The sequence below is a fragment of the Aphis gossypii genome, chromosome X (genome assembly GCF_020184175.1).
Source record: "Aphis gossypii isolate Hap1 chromosome X, ASM2018417v2, whole genome shotgun sequence".
In the NCBI taxonomy this organism is placed as follows: Eukaryota; Metazoa; Arthropoda; class Insecta; order Hemiptera; family Aphididae; genus Aphis; species Aphis gossypii.
In genome coordinates this window covers 45716634-45739973 of record NC_065533.1, presented here as the reverse complement: position 1 = coordinate 45739973, position 23340 = coordinate 45716634, and the positions used below count along the sequence as shown (strand labels likewise).

At 27.7% G+C, this 23340-nt stretch overlaps 1 protein-coding gene across 1 annotated transcript in view; it reads right to left on the bottom strand.

The window, feature by feature from the left end:
• Nucleotides 1-23340, bottom strand: part of LOC114122712 (SRSF protein kinase 3-like) — a 39540-nt gene extending 16200 nt beyond the window's left edge. Inside the window, exon 1 of the mRNA XM_027985454.2 lies at nt 23199-23340. Within this exon, the coding sequence (XP_027841255.1) occupies nt 23199-23269 (71 nt within the window). The 5' untranslated portion in view covers nt 23270-23340. The remainder of the gene's footprint in view (nt 1-23198) is intronic.

Below are 23340 nucleotides of genomic sequence, written 5' to 3'. Positions count from 1 at the left end.
GCGGCGGGCCTCCGTCTGCAGACGCGTACCACGCCACGGCGGCGGCCGCCGTAATGGCCGCGGCAAACGTCGCGGCCGCCGTCGTTGGCGGTCCGCCGGCGTCGAGTCGGTGTCTGCCGCGGTGTTACGAGGTACGCGGCTGCGGCGAAAGGTCGTCTGACCTCCGAATAACGGACATTTTTTTTTTTCGACGGAATAAAAACCGAACCTGCAGCTTTCCGCGGTTATAGAGGTCCGTAGACTTTGAGAAGATCACGACAATATAATTTATACCGTTAAACGACGGAACGATAAGTCACTACGCGTTCACCTATACGCGTACGACGTGGACGGCGCTTTTTCGCGGACTGAACGCATATAAAACGACCGCCGCCGCCGTACGTGTCGCTCGCGCGTGTGTGTGTTGGCACTCGCGTGTTTTGCCCGGCAACGGCGGCGGCGGCGGCGGCGACTATGCCAATATACAATATATATATATGTTTGTGTGTGTGTAATAATATAATATTATTATTATTATTATGTGACGCAAACGTCGCTCGCCGTCAATGTCGCCGCCGCCGCCGCCCGGCCCTGCGTCCCACGACCGTTATTTATTATCTATTTAAGACGGACCCTGCCCCCGACGCGGAGCGCGTGTCGCGGTGTGTGTGCATTGCATCGGGTTTCCCGCAGAGCCAAAGCACACATTACCGTCCCGACCTCGGCGGGAGGAGGAGGAGGAGCACAGGTCATAATATAGCCTGCAGTGGCCCGTGCGCGACGGTAAATATTATTTTACGTCCGAAATGAGACATTATAGTACGACATTATAGTGTTTGGCGTGTGTCACTAGGGGGGGAGGTCGAGTCGAATGACATTCCCCCCTCCCCTCGTTTTTGGTTATTAATTTTATTGCAGTCGATTTCATTACGGAAAAAGGCTGCCGCCCGGTCGAGTAAACAGAACGAGACGCCACCGCGCCGCCCGAACAAAAGCCACCGCGCCGTTTGAACACGTGAACCGACAGCGGCGGCGGCGGCGGCGGCGATGACATGACTTTTGGCGTGTAGACAATGGATTTTACGCGAGGTATATTATATTGTATGTGTGTACTCTCTTTAAATTAATTGTCCGACGGTTTTTGATTAAATTAATTGACCATCGGTTTTCGATTGAATCTCTGCTGCTGCACTGTGCAGTGTTTATTATTCGATTTAATTACAATAATATAATGCTACTGCAGCGTCTCATCATGTTATACTCTGTGTGTAACGTGATAAATATGTATAGGTACCACGCAGGTACATACGACGTAAAACATTTCCGCTTCCGGGTGAAATTCTGCAGGTTGACGATTATTGATGGTATGCGACAAGAATAAACGACGTGTTTATTGGGAAAATCGCATTTCAAACCGTATATAAGAATAATAAATTGTACGTTGATTGCGCATTTGAACGGATACCTACGACTACTCGCGTTTTAACCGAAACCCGCGAGTTCTAGAACCCGAGTTTGGACTTCGAAAAACGGGTACTAAACACGGATGTATACGTATAATATAATAAATAGTAAGTATTACTCTAATGTCAGTCTATTCGGCGCTATAATATATTCAAACACCGTATTTGTAATCTGTATATATAATACCGTATATAGGACTATATAGGTAGGCGCGCGCGTATGGCCAGCTGATGCCTAACGGGTAAGTGGTTTTATTCGCAGTTTACTGGCGAATTACAGTATACAATTATTGTTTATCTCTTTATCGTTTGGCATTGCATTTACCTTATGTAAAATTTTAAAAAACGAAACGATCCGCATGAATAATTTAACTGCACTCACACACAACGATTTAATATAATATACCTATAATACAAACACGGTTTTGTATAATATCCGGTTAATGGATAACCCGAAACAGGAATCAAGATTTATAGGGGTAGTACCTATTCAAAATTTATACGAATATTATTACCTACATTTACTCCGATTTTCCAACTGACAATAATGTATAAAGCTTGCCGTAAATATTTTCGAAAAACGTACTAGACGATGAGTAATATGAAATTTAGAACATATAATATTATATATGTATGCAATTATGTATAGAAAACACTTAAATACTGCATCAAAGGATTGTTTGAAACTATGCGATATAGTCGTTGCAATTTATGTTTTATTATAAATGGTATCCTATTATTCACTACATTATTTATACTAATACGTATATGGAAGTTGTCGAATTGGCTGTTTGAGCGTTAACAAACAAATAATGATCAATCGGACGATTGTAAAATCTTTTACGTGAAGAAACTAAGCATTGTTAAGACGTGGCTGTGAATGCATAGTTAAAAATAATACTCGATTAAAGAGATGAAAAGGTCAAAAGGATGTGTTCTTAATAGGATATAGCTTTAAAAGGGACCTATTTTCTTTTGAAATCACTTTTTCTAGTACCCATACTTCAGTCAGTAATTGAAAAAACTAATATAATAGTCACTTTATATGTGATATAGTTTTAATTAGTTTACTTGTTGTGCTTGCTGTTTTTACAGTTAAATATATCGAAGTCAATGTTGTATATATTATATGACATTAAAGTAGATAAATTAAAAAAAATAGTGGTTTCAAAACTTACTGTAATGACTAATGGCGATTTTAAATAAAGCACACATACACAGCCATTTTTTACATATACCTAGCTACTCATCTATATATTTACTGTTTAACACTTGTTTATATTTATATTTTGATTTTAATAATATATTTAAATATTATAAAAGTTTTATTAATAACCTGATTTAGGGATAATTTAAATACATCAGTTAAATAATTTATGTTCCATATTTATTTTTCTATTATATCATATAATATTTTAAGCCAAGAAACAAAAATAGTATGGATTGGTAAGGTTTAGAAAGATTTTAGTAATTAAAAATGGGTTCATCAACGTATTGTTTGTAAGATATCTGTGGAAACAAAAATAGTTTTTATCTGGTTTGAAAGAAAATGAACTTATCCGTGAAATACAACAGAGGCTATATGAAACTCTGAATTGAATCGATATTGATTTGGTTGAGGTGCACTCAATTGATATAAAATAATGATGAAGCAGCTTTATACAAATACAAAAAAGACGGGTACAGCTTTTATCTGTGGCAAGTATTAATAAATTATTACTGAAAGTTTAAACTTGAAAACCAGAACGATGTTAACAAAATCAAAAGAAACGATAACATTGCGTGTCTGTATTACATAGTGGCTTTGGGGTTTTCTAGTTTTCTCTATAAAAACTCTAAAAAAAATCATACTGTGCGTGGTTAAATCGTGATACTTTGTAATATGAGTTATTAGGAGTATATATAACTTTTATGAAAAAAATCTTGAAGCAATGAAGCTTTTTATTTTTTCAGTTAGTCTTATGTTTATATGGATTAAACAATAATTAGCAACTTTGCAATAATTTTATATTTATTTTATTACAATTTATGCATTGTGTGAATCAAAATGACTCGAGTAAAAACTTTTTTACACAAGCTAAAAGTAAAATGACTAATTCCAGTATGGCTCTATTATAGAACTTAATTCAAAGAAAATACTTTTTAATTATAAATATAAAGTTTTAATGGTGTATTCTTGTAAATTATATTCTTTGGGCAATCATGTGCATCATCGAATAGAAGTATTTTCTCTTCAGACTTGTTAAATGTTTAGAATTTGGTATGGCAGTGTGGCAAATTCAAGATAAAGGTTATATTTTAACGAGAAAATTTTGAAAAACAGACAAAACTGCAAGTGATTAATAGAATATTATTTTCTCTCGAATCTTGATATTATTAGTTGTAATGAATAAATAGTTGTGTATATCTACTGTATAAATACGTGTAAAATAGTTATATATTCATAAAATATATCATAATATTGGTCAGTTGGCAATATTCAATCTATAGTCGATATCTATAGTCATACGTGTTTAAATAAAATTAATTAAAATTATACAATTTCAAACATTATTGCATCAAATAATCATTTCTAGCTTAACATTCAAAATTTATTTATTTTCTTTCAAACCGAAGTATATTTCATAGTTCAAAATACTATAATGTTTAGTTTACCAAAAATTACTATTTCAGGATCAAATTAGGTCCAACTAATTTAATGTTCATTATTTATTTGAATAATTAATTTTAAATTTCTACTTTCACGTTGGTTTATTTTTAGCTCTTTTAACTAAGTATCAATTTTCGTTAAAAACATTTTACTATATATTTAAGATTTTGAGCGAAGCGATGAGCCTGATGTACTGGTTAATGTGTAAAAGTTTAGATTTATTTAATTTTTTTTTTATAACTTTGTAAATTTTGGTTAAAATGCTTATTATTAAAAGCTTAAAATTTGAATATACCAATCGATTTTTCATAAGTTTTATCTGGATTTTTTAAAAAGTAAGGTAAATTGCGTAAAGTGACAATAATAAATTGTTTATAATATAAAATCAATGTTACAATTTTATTCATTAAATTTTTTTTTTGTTATTTTGTAGCAATTCAAAAAATACTAATCGTTGAAACTTGAAAAATTTTACTTTTATTTAAAATTATTATTTTTATACCGATAGGTACAATGATACTCAAAAACTTTGAAAAATATTCTGCATGGTCCCTTCCTCAGATGATGTACTTAAAGTAATTTAAAAATATAGAAAATAAGTAAATTATTTTATAGCTGACAATGTGTTAGGTATATACATTTTGAATTTTAATATCTTATATTTGTAAATTTAATACATACTTCTTAAATTGTTCATAAATTCACCTAAACATCTCACAAATACTTGTTCGTATTTTTTTTTTTAGAGATTTGATGTAGGAATTGGAATGAAATTAGATATTTGAATGAAAATAGCGATTTCAGTAATTTTTTTTTTGTAATTTAAAAATGTTATTCGTAATGACTGTGACTTAAAACTAATACGTTCTTATTTTTTATATTTTATACACACAATGAAATCGTATATTAAAATTTTTTAATTAATTTTAAGCTATTTATACCATGATCCTATTTACACGACGTTTTTCTGCGGTACAACGTATAATCGTATAATAAATTATATATTTTAGCAAAAATTAATTTAATTTATACCGTATCACTATAACAGTAAAATATATCGCATACAAAGCAATATCAATGTGTAATTAAATATCCTTAGTAATATAAGCTGTCAGACACTCAGACAGTCCTCCGCTAAGAATCGTTTTTCGTTGCAATGATTTATCATTGAACTCTAATTTATCACATCCAATAACAGTGAACTACTCAATAACAATATACTCTTGACATACAGCGGACGAGTTACTCTCAACTTTCCTTTTAGTTCTATTCATGACTAATGTATACACTGAATACTTATAGCTCTTGTATTTATTTGTAAAATCAGGTCCTTTCTTAAAGGATGGACTTATACATTAACTAGTATTTTTAAGTTAACTCCATGTATACCTAAAAAGTACCTACTACCTACATACTTAATATTTTGGTTGCTGTGCAGGCTCTTGAGTAATAAATAATTATAATTTAGAATCGCCGTGGAGTCATTTTTATTTTATATTTCTTTACAAATTCAGGTTAAAATTCAAGTTCTGACTATTGTGCGTTAAAATTGTTTGGATATGAATTTCTTCAATGGTGGCCGTCGACCGTCAACCCTTGACTTTTAGTTACCTTAAATTATAATTTATTAACATCGTAAATACAAAATACTTTATAAAATTATAATGTATATCATTGTTACTTTATAGATTAAATGTATTGCTAAAATAAAATTAAATATCTAATACCTATATTATAAATTTATATAACATTTAATATTATTTTTTTTATTATATTATTAATAAGTAGGTATACAATAAATACCTAATTAATACATCCAACTTTACATTTATAACGTAAAATCTAATTTTCTTTTTTTTTGTGACAGGCGCTTAGCTCATCATCTTCAATGACTATCTGTTTATCTGTTGTTATTGTGAATGATCGACATAATGCCAATTTTTCATACTGGCTACTATCAGTTTTATTATATTACGTATTTTGTGAATTATTGGTTATTCCACTCGTGTGTGATTGATTGGTTAGTTAGGCTAGCGCCGTTAGCTAGACTGCGTGAACTATTCTTAGCTACTATAATTATTGTTGAATCTATAGCACCTAACCTATATGGCTACATGGTTTTATTAATTTTATATAATATGAATATTTAGAATATTTCATGTTTCTTTTCTTGGAATTAACATTGGGTGTTATTGATATGAACGTTATAGTTAATGATGTCATTCGTCGCCATAACTCAAAACAGTTGTTCTCAAGACGTACTATATACAACCTGTTTTTCTGTTTTATAGAATAATTCATGACTCATCTATGAATATACTTCATTTTTTTTTTTTTTTTATAAAAAGAAGGTTTATTTACAGTCTATACATGTAAATTACTACAATGAGCAAACGATATAAAAGTTATATACAAAAAAACAGCAGGACAGGAGAGAGGAAGACGCCCGTTGGTGCGGAATAATACGTCTATACTAAATACATTTTCTTAAAAAATGTTAAAAAGGAAGTCACGACGGTAGTATTTACCCTATATTACCACATACCATGCGTAAATACGCCACCATAGTATTATTCAGTATGAGCTTATATATTATTCAATAAATTATGCAAACACAACCTTACAAAATGAACGTATGTAGTTGACAATCAAAATTATAATAGCACATATTACATATGCGTACCGCGTCTTATGTAATTAATTTATAAAAACCGACGTTACATTATACTTAAACAGTCAAACGATTATATGTCGAAATGGCTATGGCAAAAGTCCGATTCCACGAAGGTAAATGTTTAAAGGGGGCATACAATTATTTCTTGAAGCAGTCAATACTTTTTTTAAAGATAACGGGTTTAATTTTTCTAAACAGTCTGTTTGCTGTACTAACACATTAAAACTAGTTCGTATTAAACATTTTATTTGACAGAGTTTCAACTATTAAAGAAGTTAAACGATAGATATTCATTGATCTAATAAAAATAAGTTCTATAAATTGGTTTTTTTTTGGCGATTTCAAAAAACTGTTCGGTTTTGTCTTAAATATACTACCTATGCTAAAATAAGTAATATTAAAAAATATGTCTATAGAATACAGTAAAATCAACAGAAATTAAAATTTAGAAAAATAGGTTAGAGTAAAATGTTTGCAGATGATGAATCATGTTATGATACGTTGTAATTTAAGTTTTTGCAAATGCTTTTCTGTAAACATTAGTTATATTATTATATTGAATTTATAAAATTTAAAATAAAAACTTGTTAAAAATCTAACCTAGTTTATTTATTACTGAATTATTACAAGTTGAAAAATAAAATCAGTGGCTACTTCAGGAGATGAATCCTTGCATTAAATGTAAATGTGATGTTTTGATTACATATTCATGTACATATACTTCATGACTATGAAGTAAAATAAATATTATTTAGAGGAATAATTTGTATACATATTTAATTAAAAAATGTACAAACATATAACATAGGTATACATTGCAGACTAACAATAATTAAAAAAATACTTTATAATTTTAAGTACAACATAAGTTGAAATAACTAGTATTTAATTTAATCAAAGAATAAAACTGCTATAAAAAATACACTTTTTCAAGTTATTCTCATGCTGAAAATATAGGTAATTGAATTTGATCACAAAATTTGTCTTAACAACTGAGAAAAAAGTCTAATTTTTAGATCTTTAGGAGCCAATACACAACATTTTTCAATGCGAAAAGGAAGATTAGAAAAAAGTGGTTAATTTGTCGAGTTCAAAAAAATAAAATAAAATTTAGGTTAAAATATGTTGTTTATTGAGTAAAAGTTATTTTTCAGATATTTAGAATACTGGATTAGGTTTAAATTGAAATTTAGATTGTTATATTTATAAGCTTATAACTATTTAAGAATTGCATTAAAAAAATGTAATCATGAAATTTATAAATTACATTGATTAATAATAAATATTTTACATAATATATTGCTTGAATTTATATCTTAAGCCTAATATTATTTATATATAAAAATTAATTCATTAATTAAACTATATAACATATGGATATAATGTTAGAGCACTCTTCATAAACGATGGATTTCAAACTAAAAAATTATCAATATTACGTATTTGTTAATTAGCTATAAATATCATAATTTAACTGTTTGATTTAATAACTTTAATATCAAATTATGACAAAAAAAACACTAAAATTTTAAGTATCTCTTTCATTATACATTGAATACCTAAACTACGGAGTAAAACAATAAATACATATAAACACACAGTTACGTTATATTGATAAAAAATTCTAACTTAATTTTTTTCTAGGTTTTTTGAACGTGTAGTATTTCGAAATAATGGTAGAATCAATAGGTTCAAGATAAATAACGTTATAAGGCTAAAGTATCTTATTCTTTAAATTAGTAAACTATCATGGGTAAATATTATACTTCTAATAATATATATCTAAATTCTTATAAATATTATATGTTTCATAAAATCAAATCATTGTTTCTCGATCATTAGCATACTGAAAATAATCGACCGTTGAATGTTGAAATAAATTTAAGTATTAATAACTAATAAACAAAAACTATAATAAATTTATGATTTGAAATTTGTGTTTCAAAATTAAGGAACTAATAAACTAATTAAACAACGGTTTATAATTAAATTTAATTAGTGAAGTTTATTAATTTCCTTCTCAATAAACGAATTAAATAATCATCCACTTACTGTATAATCTCCAAAAACTAGGTCATCCCTTAATTTATACGTATATATAGATAATTACAAAAATATAATCAAAGAAAAACTTAAATTGTATTATTCTAAATTTGGGTCAGCTATTACTTAGGTACGGTGTAGTTATACGGTGTTTCAATTTTCCAAGTATTACACATTTTAATGTAAATATATATTGACAGTATTATAATGGATGGTATTGTTGTTTTACGTTTTGGTTTAGACAGATGATATTAGCTAGACCAAAATCTTATACAAGTTTTAAATGAGTTAAGGCAGGTACTGTCTTATGCTCACCATAGGCTGGTTTACCTAGCTACATCCTACGAACATGTCAATGAATGGAATTAAAATTTTTTTACTTTTATGTATATTTAAAATTCAGAAAATAATTTGGTTCTTAATACTAGTTGATAATAATTACGCTCGTATTATTTTAACATGGATTCAAATTTTGAATAAAACAAAATACAAATTTTAATATAGACTATGTATCAAAATACACAAGGTTTCCTGTATCTGTGAAATGTGAATATTATAACTGTTGGTAATAACTATTATACTAGTTATACTATCTAATTGTTAACACAAAAATGATTAATATTAATATATAATATATATTATACAAATTATGTTATTCGAACTCCATAAATTGATTTTAACAAAAGTTTTTGATGGATATAAATTAAAGCAATATTAAATTTCATAATTTATTTATTTCACGTATTTCCAAGCATCCGAGATTTGTTTTTGTTCCATTTTTCAATAAACTAATTTCAAAACGTAAAATTTAATTTAGAGTTGTTCAATTTTTAATTTAATTTATTTATAATAATTTTGTTATAGAGATTGAAAATGATGAAACGTGAACAAGCATAAGTCTATATTGTACTACATTACCATAGTCAATACATTTATATTATATTTTAATTTAAAGTATACATATATATGTATTGTAATAAAAATCATCTTTTCAATAACAACTTTGAAATGTTATTATACTTATAACGAAGAAAATATTAAACCGTGATTGTGTGATATATATATTTTTTTTTACTTGAATATTTTATGTTCTAGTGCTCAACAACTGAATTTTAACTAAATAAATATTAAAATTATTACTACCATGTTTAATGTTTTTGTAGAATATTGTATATATTAACTATATTATTTTGCTTGCACTATATATATGTGATACTTATTGAAGAATTATTGTAACTAATGTAAACAATTTTTAGAGGGTATCGTTTTGTATTTTTTGAAAAAAATCCATAATATTTATTTTACATTATTATTACACAAATACGACGATTGTTATTTGGGAAGTTTTAAAATGTTAATTTTGTCACAAACTTAAATACATTTATTTGTGCTTTTGATGTGTTGTGAATATTAATTATCAATTAATCAAAATAATTTAGTGAAATGCGAGTACTTAACATAACATATTATAAGTACAATATGTATGAAAATTATATACTACATAATACTTTAATCATTAAAAGTAAATATAAAGTACCTACATATATTAGTATATAAATATATAATACATACATATATAATATATATATATATATATCAGCAGTGTTTTAAGAATAACTTATTATAATGTATTTGAAATACAAACGAAAAAACAGAATAGTTTCATATTACTTATTATAGTTATGTGGTTACCTAACTCAGTTCTGTGTAAACGAATTTGACTCCTGAGGGCAGATTTTAAAAGGCACTTTTTGCTACTCAAAAGAAAAAAATGAATGCATTTCCTCAGTTATTTTCCGAAAAGGCACCACTTAATTTTATTAGCTTCACATCCACATTAAAAAAAAAAAACCTAGAAGGCTAGAAATAAAATATTTAATGAAAGCTCCGATGTTAAATGAAATTTGTTTTTCAATCAATTGAGCTCGGCTACTCTCAAATTGTCTTAGTGAGAAATGAAACTATGAAAGTGTACTAAAATAATTTACTAGGTTTTATACAAATGAGTCATTTTAAACTAAAAGTATAAAACTCAATAAGCTTACTATTAAGCCGGATTAAGGATCGGAGCTGCCCTGGAGCCAATATATATTCGGTAATCCCAATTAAAACAAAACAATTTTTTATTTTGTTCTACCTTCAAAAATTAAAAAATATATTTTATAATATTGATATAAAGTAGTTTATTTTACAATTAGTAGGTTTTTATAGGCCGATTGGCGTTTATATCAATAAATAAAAAATAAAATGACGATAGACTGATTAACATTTTTGCTAAAAACTTAAAAAATTAAATTTATTACAATTAATTTAATTGTAATTTGTTAACTTATTACAATAAAAAATAATAACATAATATGTTATTTTTATTGCTTTTTACATTTTGAGTCAATTTTAAATTTCTGTAAAATAGTTTTGAGTAGGTTTGTGGTATAAAATATAAATACTAAATAGAAAATTAACCTAAATGTTTTGAAAATTTTATTGCGGGTATAGTGAAATTCATAAAATACGTAAGAGTTTTAAGTATACGAACAATGTTTTTGTTTCACTACAAAAAACAAAAAAAAAAAATCATTATTCTTCATTCAAGTATACAATTTTGTCAAAAATTAAATTTTAAACATCGATAAAAAAAATAAAATGTGTTTATAATATATTCTTAGATTAGCTTCAGTGTGAAATATTTACGAGTAACCTTGTATAAAATTTTTAGCTATAATAATTCAACATTTTATAAATTTTTAACATTAAAATAATTTCCAAATTTTTGTGATTTTGACGAGTTTTGTCAAAATTAAAATTTTAAATACATATAAAAACTACTGATTATATGTATTTTTAATATTTTTAAAGAGTTACAAGAATAACTTATATTTTTATTGTTTTTAAAATTAAAAATGTCCATATTATAATATTATTGTAATTATAAAAGAGTTAAAATATTAAGAAAATCTTATCATGTTTAGAAAGTTAAATTAAAACATTTGGTGAGAAATTTCATGTTTCTACAGTTTTTTATTTTTGAATTATAAGAAAATATTAAAAATTGTTCAAATTCTATAACACCTCAATTTAAAGTATTATCATTAAAAATTTTCCACAGATCTATAGTATACTAACATTTTATAACAATTGATGGGTTTTGAATAGTTGAGTACTCTTAAATTTATACTATTTCATCATAATAAATAAAACTATCTACATTTTTATTATACTTGGAAATTAAATTGTGGATGCTTTGTTTAATGTCTCATTTAATTTCTGTTTTAGTTTTATCAATGGTAGCTGATAGGAATGCACAATAATGTTAAAATTAGAAAATAATATACGACTCATATACATATAGCTACGTATGGTATAATTAGTTTTTCTAGTTTTGAACAAAATGTATCAATGGTTATGTTGTGAGTTTAAATTTTAAATTTACTAGTTGCCTTTATCAGAGCATTTCTTTTTTCTTCGAATCGGTTTTGTGAATTAATTTTTGGAATATAATCTAAAAACATATTTCATTAACAGAATAAAAATGTAAATTTTCAGTGATTTTTAGTAGCAATTAATATGTTAGAAATTACAAAGGTACTACATTACTACAATTAGACATTGTCATTAAATATAATATAATAGTTTATGTGTTTATGATTCGTTAATCGTTTACAAATATATATTATTTTTGGTTTATAGGAATCTCAATTTTTTTATTGAATCATAATATCACTATGTTTTTAATTTGTATACATAATAGCTATTTAGTTAACTTTATATTTAAATAACATTGTACAAAATTTTTATTATAAAATAGATATTTGGTACCTACTTAATAATCAATTTACAAATCGTTGAATTAAAACTTTTTTAATGAAAAAAAAAACAATTATTTTTAAACAAAGAAATTACGTTCATCAGATTGGGAGACTGATTATTTTACAATTGTTACTTATTGATCGTGTTTTAGCATTGTACGGAAAATTTTCGGAAGTTTTATAATTATTAATCATTTATAATATCAGTTACTGGTCAGCTGTTTTAGGTTGTTATCTGGCCATGACTCGTGTAGTTTTTTAAACGAATTTAAAGTTCCCAATGTTATACACACGTTTTATATTATTATTATTTTTTTTATTGAAACCAACCAACGGAAATTTCACGAATGTTAATAGTTATAAAATCCGAAGAAAAAAATACGGTTCATTACCCATAATATTATTATGATGTGTTATTCTACAAGTTTTCATCCAAAAAACTACCAATATTCTGCATTATGTTTCACTCGAATAACATCCAATGACCGAAACGTTAGTGTTGATAGAAAAAATAATACATTAAGCTCTTTATAGACTATATTGCATCTCTTCAATTTTTCGAGTAAATAATAATGAGAAAATTGTTTGTGTAGCGTTAAATTATGTCACACCGTACTCATACGTAAGCTTAACACTCTAACAAACAATAATAGAAAATAAAATAATCCATATATTGTTTCGTTATATCTTTAGTAATAAACATCAAAACTTAATCTATTCGATATAATACATCATATCATGTTAGAGTTGCCAAACAATTTGATTGCACCATAAACTCATGAAGTGACCGTATAGAAAATTCTATTTTATTAAATCAAACGTCTTTATATTTAATTGTTCGGATTTAATATTTATTACTAACAATTTAATAATGGCGCATTAACAATTTACACATCATATAAAGAAACCGTTGTTTCAGTATTTTTATAAACAAATAAAGTGAGAAAAATCATTTTAAGCGATTCACTTAACGTTATAGAATGTCTTTTTTTAAGTTATTTATCACATATTATAGTTTATATTACGTACAACTCTTATCGTATGTAATCAGATACTCAAAATCGTCTTTTTAAAACTTTACACTTTAATATTATAATATACAGAAAAACAAAACATTAATATTCGCCGTAGTTTTATGTTACCGATTTTTAAAGCAAATTGACGACAGCCATGATGTTTAGTCAACTATCCACGACGCCGTACGACTGTATCACCATTGAAATCTTTTAGATAATATTATTTTTATTTAAGGTTTTTATTAAGTCAACGGAAAATGGACCAGTGATACTGGTGTACATTTATTTGTTAAGCTATGGGTCAGTGTGGTAATAATTTTACGAATGAAAAAATTCATAAATGATTACGTTTAACATATTTCTATAGTTCGTTAAAAAAAGGTTTTTATATTTTATTGAAACGATTTTATGGCAAATAATTTTAATCTAATTCATTATTTATTATACTGCATTTTTTGTTACAGATCTTAGTTAACGGGCATTTGACTGGCTTCAAGCGACCAACAGTATTTTAGTTGACAATTAAGACAAAAATTATTATAAATTCGATAGTATTTTTAAAAGGAAATTATTGAACGTAATGAAGTTGTAACCGAGCTGTTTTAGTGTTATTTTGTACGAGTGGAGATACCATAAGTTTCCCGTTATATTGCAATGACTCGCTGTAGTCTGTAAATGCAAGTGTAATTTACTTTATGCTGTGTACATTGTACATGCCGGAACACTTGCAATGTGAGAACACTTTGAGATGAACGACTGAAAAGTTAAGTACTTTTACGGTCGATGATGTGTACAAGCACATCTTACAAAAGTGCCTAGGGGCTATGACATCAAAAGCTTGAAAATTTACAAATAACGAACTGAAATCTATTATCTTACCTATATTGCTATGATGTATAATTTCAGGAGAGGTTTACCTTTGATAATTGAAACCGTTTTTGAGTCAGTGTTGTGGCTTAATTTGAGTTAGTTACAGCTATTTGAATTCGTGTTTCACCGTGAACCACTGAAATGTTGTAGCTTAACAGTTATTTGTAAGTCATATTATTTTAACGAGTTACTTAAAAATATATTATTTAGATTTTGTCTTAGTAAACTATTTTTGGTTATTTATATTTTATAAATAAGTAGGTACCCATTTAAAATATGATTTACTAATTTCTCTAAATTTATGAAAATATATTTTATAAATTGCACCTATCTCAATATAAAATCCTTTCGGCCATTCATACTTAACCTCTAAGATAAGTACTGTCTGTATTATAATACGGTTGTGTTATTGTAAAATTCTCCGCTCAATACGATACTATAATATGTAATGTGTCACGAAATTATTTTGACGGGTCACAATTTACAAGCATATTATAAGATTAAAAGATTAAACAGTAGGTATATATAGTTGTATAATGTAATAGGTAGTACTTATCTATTACAATGTACAGCTAGAATTTTTTTATGGGTCACCCACCACTCATCACGTAGAAGAAGGTTTTATAGTGAGTTGTCATATTGAAAAGATTATGAAACAATGTAATAAATAAACTAATGTATTGCAATATGTCGAACCGCGTAAAATGTACTTATGTACACAATATAATAAATATTATACAAATACGATAATGACAGTTTGATAAAATACTGAACCTCGTGGTATGACGCATCCAATACTACCTACACGTATATATTTTATAAAATAAAGGGATCGCAATCCTTATGTCAATGATAAATATTCTATGTTATAATATTTATGCTATATAAACGATATAGCTACTACCTACACAAATAATACTTAGTACACGAGAGGACTGTTTCATAAAACGGATAAATTTATGTCAAGTGTCAATTGAGACGATCCATTGTTGTTTCTCATTACAATTTTCTTTTGCTGATAAGTGAAAATAAAAAAATACTGTTCGTCATGGTAAAATATCAATAATGATCAAGAGGTAAATATATAATGACGGATAATGGGTTTGGTAGTATGTTTTTGTATATATACTGCGTTTGCACTCATCATATAGGTGGAGCTACGACACGAAGTGTTCTAAGTGCGTCTGGCACGCCCTTAATCCGAAAAAAGTTAAATTGTTGTGTAGTTTTATTTTATTTTAATAAATTGAAAAATGTACGATGTATAGACATTTGAAGTTTATGTTCACGTTTAATGTATCCTATAGGCAGTTAAACAGTTTAGACCATTATTAGTGGTACTCTTCAAGACCGACGATGGCGACATCAATAATAATTCATTTTAATTTGAATCTATATTTAAATAAGACGAATTTAAATAATTTCTTTTTATAATTTTTGCGGTATTTAGGTTTTCATTTGCATACAGAAATCCTTACTACATGCTCTAACATATAAATTATAATAACATAACCCGTCAAAATACAAAGGCTATATGATATTAATGTTGTCGAATATACATAGGTTATAATATAGGCGCACTCTATCACAGAATTGCAATATAAATGTTTATTTTTTTTCGTTAAGAAATTTACTTTATCATTAATCGAGTTTCTTTATTATTATTACAATGATATAAATTTACTACTTAAATTCCATTAACTATTTCTTAAATTTCAATAAAAAGATAACGAAAGAAAAAAAAACTATAGCAGCACGACAGCACAGTTTTCCTTTTTCTACCTAACTATAAAATATTACAACACGGTTGTGCACCGATCCTATTTTACGTGATAAAACCGGAACAAAGTTGTGCTTGCACATAATATGATTATGCATCTATACTATTATTTTGTAATAGGTAGGTACTATGTAAAATTTTCATTTATAGGTATGTGTTGTATAATTCACTTAGAAACTAAACGAGTAATTATTGGCCGTGTAAATATATTGATTATTTTTACATCGTAATTTAAGTGAAATATTTCACTTGGTATTTATACTTTATATTTTTATAGTAACAAAAATAAATGATTGATTGTTGACTATATTATATTACATTTGATAAATCTTATTAAATTTGTTTAGATTTATAATACAGATGACACGAGATTTTTTCATCTATTAATTTATGTAGGTACGTATGTACGAGTATTAGGTATAGACTAATTTCATTCATTTTTTTAAATTTTGCTTTTATAACCATTGGTTACTATGACCTTTTTGCCCTGGTTTATAAAACGTTAGGTTACGATTTCTACTCATTGTTTTTTTTTATCTATTATTATTATTATTATTATTATTATTTAAATGAATACGCAGCAGTGAAGTTATTTAGTAAGTACCTATAGAAAAAAAATAAAAAAATGAACTCACAATTTATAATATAGCGCGTTTTATAGGAAAATAAAAATAAAAATAAACCACGTAATAAAGAACGTCCCTTAAGCGCTGTAACTTTTTAATACGTTCTATTATAAAAGTGATAGTGTGATACTATTGTGATAAAAAGTAATTACGAAAGTAAGAATAAATGTACTTATGTTATTGTAATAAATTAACTTAAAAATTCATTAAAAACTTGAAGTATATTTTCAGGTTCAGTCTATCTAATATACATAATGATATTAATTTAATATAATTAAATATAATTATGTCTGCATGTATTAAGTTTTACTTATTTATTATATTTACTCGTGGAAAATTACAAATTACCAAGTAATTAATTTTAATCATATTAAGATCATTTTACATTTGATAAAAAATGTTTTTTAATTGAACAATTTTACTGATATAAAACAAAAATAAATGTTTGATCTTATGAAATTTAATTAAAATAAATCATTCAAATAAATATTTTTTAAATTAAAAGTTTTGTTGATTATTATATAGTTAATATGCTCTTTTTTACTTTAGAAATGTTGATGTATATTGATGTATGTTGATAAATGTTACTCATATATCTTATTTTTACGAATATTTGAAAAGTTTTCAAATGGTTAATACTTTAAATTATATTAGTGAATGAAATTATTTTAAACTAAGATTGTAAAATCTAATTATAAAATTCTTAATGAGATTAAACTTAAATCTATCTTCTTAGGATTAGATTAAACTATATATATATATATGTTTTGTGTATAGATACACTTTACTTCAGTGTTAATTAGTTCTTGAACAATTTTAAAAATTGGATTTAAATAAGTAAGGAAAATCACGTGTAAAGTTCTAGGAATCGTTGCATAATTTGAACTAAAAAATAAAATATATAACTGATAATTTTGTATCAACGTGATATTTCCTAAGTCCCTACCGAATTTCACTTGTTCGATTTATATACGATTAAAACTGCAGTACCTATTTTAACTAAACAAATTGAGGCTGTGTACTAGATTTAATTTTGAGGACCTTTTTAATTGTTTTCGATACAACAATTATAAGTATATTCAAAGTTTATTTAAATTCGTATAATATTGTATGATAAATAATATTGTGTATAATATGTATTTGGGAAAACCATAATATTTTTATTTCTCATAATTTTAAAGTGTGAATGTTTCAAGTTATATTCATATAATTGTATAAATAAAAAATTAAAACCAACCGTCTAATAATTTTAATACATATAAATAAATATAAAAATAAGATGACAAGTATTGATTAGTTAACATAAAAATAAGTTGGTAGATTTTAAATTGTAAAATGTATTATTAATACAGTTTTTTTTTTGTTTTTACTTTTGAGTCAACAAAACTATAAAACTAAACACTATAATCAGTAACCACTATGTCACTATTAATGCTCATTCTTGATTTATGTATGAGTTTATTAAAATATTTGAAATAGCAATGTTTATTGTTCGTTAGTTAGTACTTGATCATGTGAAACTGTGTTAGTGTCTTACGAATTTACGTAGCATAAGTAACAAACTCAAATAATCAGCTTTGAGACTAGTATATAGACAGTAAGACTGAACTATCACGAATATTAAGTATACGACTTGTAAAAAATAGCGGGAGAAAACATTCTACTAAATGTTTAATGGTCATTTGTTTGAGAAAACTAAGTTTTACATTTGACAATAAGAAATGTCTAAAAGAAAAAAAATGTGACGATTCAATTATTTGTTATTCTGAGATTGTAAATCATTGTATCATGTACACATGTATACTAATTAACAGATATTGTGTTTTAAAATTTGTTTTTGAGCTTTATTAATGGCCATTGACTAATTTGGTAGGTATCTATAATAATATAAAATATAGTTAGATTCTTAAAATAAAAATATAAAATATACTAAGTGTATAGTAAATATACTTAATATCTTCAGTTACTGTTAACAAACAATCACTATTAACACCGTCAATGTGTTTGCTTGCAAATCTTTGACACTTTTTAACTATGAAGAAGTATATAGGTAGTACCTACCTATTAGTTACATTTTGCGCAAAATATTATACTAACAATTGTGTACAATTATTAAATATCTACATCACACTTTAAAATTCTGAACTAGTATTGTTATATTTTGTTTTACAGTTTATAAAATTATAATCAAGAATCTTAGTTTTCTTCGTGCCTTGTATGGGTACGTTAGTACCTTTATTGCAATATTCTGTTATATAATCAATATCAATTTTTTAAAGAGACATAAGTGTTTTATGTATAGTTTTAAACAATAATGGCTTATAGTTTATTACTAATTTGTGTTAAGAATACCATGACATATTAAAGAGGCACCTAACGATTTCGAAATTTAAAATGTCTTAAAGAAAAAAACCTTTTAACCATACTTGTCAAGAGATAGAGAGGGTTCTTAATATATTCAAGAGCTAAAAATAAGTTTTAATTATTGTTGAACTCACTGTACATCGAAAACATTGATTATATATATATATATATATATACATATATTATATATGCACAACACGTGTTATTTATAACCAGGGAAAATTCATAATCAAATAGTCTACCGTTTTAAGTGCATCATAAATAATTATCATCAAATAGAATAAATGAACATTTTAAGTATCAACTGTATTTGTATGAATAAATTATTATTATAAATATAATTAAACTGTATTGTAATCATCAAAATGCATAACTGATTAAAATATGTTTAATGAATATTATACTGTAAAATAACTATACAAAATAAATTTTGATGGATCAATTAATATGTTTTCCTTTTATGCTCATATATTTGATTAAAAATAAAAGACAAGAGTTCAAATATAAGTATTCAAAAAATTTCATTATTGTGAGTGATAGACGGCATAGCACATCTTGACACTGTATATAAAAAAAATATTGCGGTCAAAAAGAACTGTTTATAAACTTAGAATTTTTCAATTAACTTTAAAAGCTTATTGAAAGGCTATTATTATTTTTATACCTTTTTCATATAAAAAAGCTTTTGTCCGAAGACTACACGATATAACGCGCATCAATTCGTTTCTTAAAATTATGATTTATTCGATTCAAAATGTATTATTATGATATAAAAAAGAGCATTGCAGGTTTCAAGATTGAAATTATTAAAAATATCCATCTTGAAGTAATTTAATAGATTGGGTTTTTCGAAGAAATATTTTTAGTGTTTTGGTGCAATTTTTTAGAAGCTTATTGACACATTTTTGTTTGATACTAAATTTATATTACACCATTACACGAGTATACGCGACTAAATGCAAATATAATAATGATAATCTGTTATTGGTGACGTCTGGTACTGTTATAAATTAGATAAGACATTCGCGTATGACATAGTATCATCGCTGCACTCACAAAGGTCTACACTGTAAATCATTCGGGTATAATATTATATTATTATAAACACAGATTTGACACTAAAATAGACAAATAGACATACAAAAAAAAAATTGTATTTTAAGTGAATTTTGTCTGTTGACATATATTATTTATGGGCGTATACCGATGATTTAAATTTTCTGTTTGATTATTATATTGTGCACCTAGTCTTATGCCTCGTCTCGTTTACCCGTCTTCAGCCACCGAAAATAATATAAATATAGGCTGTACGTCTGCATAACCTGCGTAAAGATATGAAGATTACGGCACTGTGCATGAGTGCATCACTGCAGTAAGTACCTACTAAGATAATTAAAAAATTTAAAAAAATATAGACAATTCATTGAAATTCTATCTAGATAATAATATAGATGAATACGATATACATACTATAGAAAACGACCACCTACTGCGTAAACGTAAGTACATAAAATTACTTTGAAACAAAACCAAACGAATGGTCTATGTTATTATAGCAATAGCTCGGCAATGTAACGAGAAAAACTAATGTACTCTATCGTATATATAGATTAAAATTAAATTGAAAATCTTAACATGAAAAAAAAAACGTCTCGGACTATCCGTGTTTAAATAAGTTAGAAAAGGTTATTGATAAGACGGAACATTGGCTATAGACGCAGTCTTTTAGATCAGTGGTTTTCACCTGGTTTCAACTTGTGCGTCTCGGTTCCCAAGGGAGTCGTCGGTTAGATTATCAAGGGAGCCGCGTTCGCAGTAGAAACAAAAATAAATTGTAATTGAATATATTATTATACTATAGTAAGAATATCGTATGGGAACTGTATATTTTATTTCAAAATCAAAAGGATCCGTGGACCTTAAAAGGTTGAAAACCTTTGGTCTAGATAATAATATTATAATGTAGGCACATGGCATACGCGTATGGGTCATCATGCATTACTCTGTGCACCAGACACGCCGGCGACGAGTGAAAAACGATTCGTCGAACGAATATTATTATAATATATAACTCAGTGGCGGCTTGAGTTTTCAAGACTCATATAAAGAACAAGTTTCAAAACGACCCATCTACCGACTAAATTTACTAGGATCAATGTATTATTTTTAGTTAAATTTTTCATTAACTCCTATACAATAATTAATGATACAGATAAACACTATCTTCTGTTATGAATTATGATTAAACCCGTTCTACTTATGAAAACATCCCCCCCCCATTTTTGGGGCAGGAGCTGTCGCTCCAGGTATTCTTATAACAAGCCGCTCCCGCGAATATACCGCTGCGGCAGTGACTGCACTTAGTAAAAGCGCACAAACGGACGGAAATCCGTCAAAGTCCGTTGCTTACGAGTTAAATATTCGCTTTGTGCAATGCGGCGTGCATGAGAATAATAATAATAATAATGTAAACTTATCGATTTCTGTTATCGGGGGGACCGCCGAGGCGTTCGCAATGACGTGGACCGCGTGCGGCTGACGACCGCGCGGTAAACGATAACACGCGATATTATTACCTATATAATATATTGCCAGCCGTGACGCCGCGGGGCTGTCGAGTACGTCCGATAAACGCGATATCGCGGGTACATTATTGTCATTGTCAGACGAACGGTTTATTATTAAAGTGAGCCGCCGAGGGAGGAAAAAATCGTTTGCACGCCGCAGACCGCGCGAACTGCAGCAGTGGCGTAACTTAGAGGCATCATAATAATAATATAGGGTACCGATGCACCCAGACCCGTTTTTGCTTAGTGGGCCCAAAGTAATACATATTATTGTTTTTTCTTTAAATAATTATTTATATAATAAACCATTATATTTTTTTTTGATCTCTCAAAATTACTATACGATTTTGAACTAGTAAAATATATGCTATAATATTTTTAAAAAAACGTATAAAACAATTTTAGTAATGCACCCAGTGGCGCGATTATCGGGAGTGTTGAGTGTGCAATCACAGGGGCCCCCGGTTTTTAGGGGCCCCTAGATTAAATCTCATATACGATATTCCTACTATAATCTGTATTATACTCATGTTATATTTGTTTCGATATAATAAATAATAATGTCTTAACTGTTTTGAATTCAGTGAATAATTCGAATTACGAGTACCTGTATGAGAAACCAGTGTACCTACCGTAAAAGTATAATAGTATACAGTAATAGCGGTATTAGTGACTTTGTTGCCGTAAAAACAAGAAGAGTTATTTTTATGTTTGACAATTTGATTATCTAAAAAAAAATAGATTTAACTTATAATTATTAACTATGACGTGTGAGAAAACAGTATTTTCTAATTATAATAAGGTATGACTGTTTTTCATTTTTTTTTAGCAGGTCCTTACCCCGGTCAGGAAATGTTCACATGGGGCCCTTATCATCAAGTTGCGCCACTGAATGCACCTCTCCCTATACCACACTATATAAAATCACACCCGGGCCTAAATTTTGAATAGTAACGTATAACGTCATTTATGTTATGGGTAGGCGGGTACTCGTAATTGCCGTGGTCGTTCAACAGATTGCACGAAGACCATAAACGCAAATGACGAACTCGACAACACTACCATACACCGTGCAGCAGGACAAAGAAGCATAAAAATAATATAATAAACTGAAATCGTACATGATATTACGACACGCTGACACGTGACGTATGCATAATAATATGATCTCGTGGGCAAACGATTATAATATTAAAGTCGTTGTCCGCCGTTTCCACGATAATCTTCCGGCGGCGGCGGCCGACCGGACGTGCACACGTGTCGTAATAATATTGTTTATATACCTATTTTTTTTTTGTTATTATACGGAAGTTTCCGGACTAAGCCGCCGATTATAAAAAAACAATAATCATCAACTCACAGGCTACAACGTCCTCTGTACGACGGCAAGTTCCGGCGCCGGTTGAACGGCGGCGACAGCGATAGCGACATGTGCGGATACTTGGCCAAGACCGACTTGAACGCGGGTCCTGCGGTGCACGTGCTGCCGCTGCTGCTGTCGG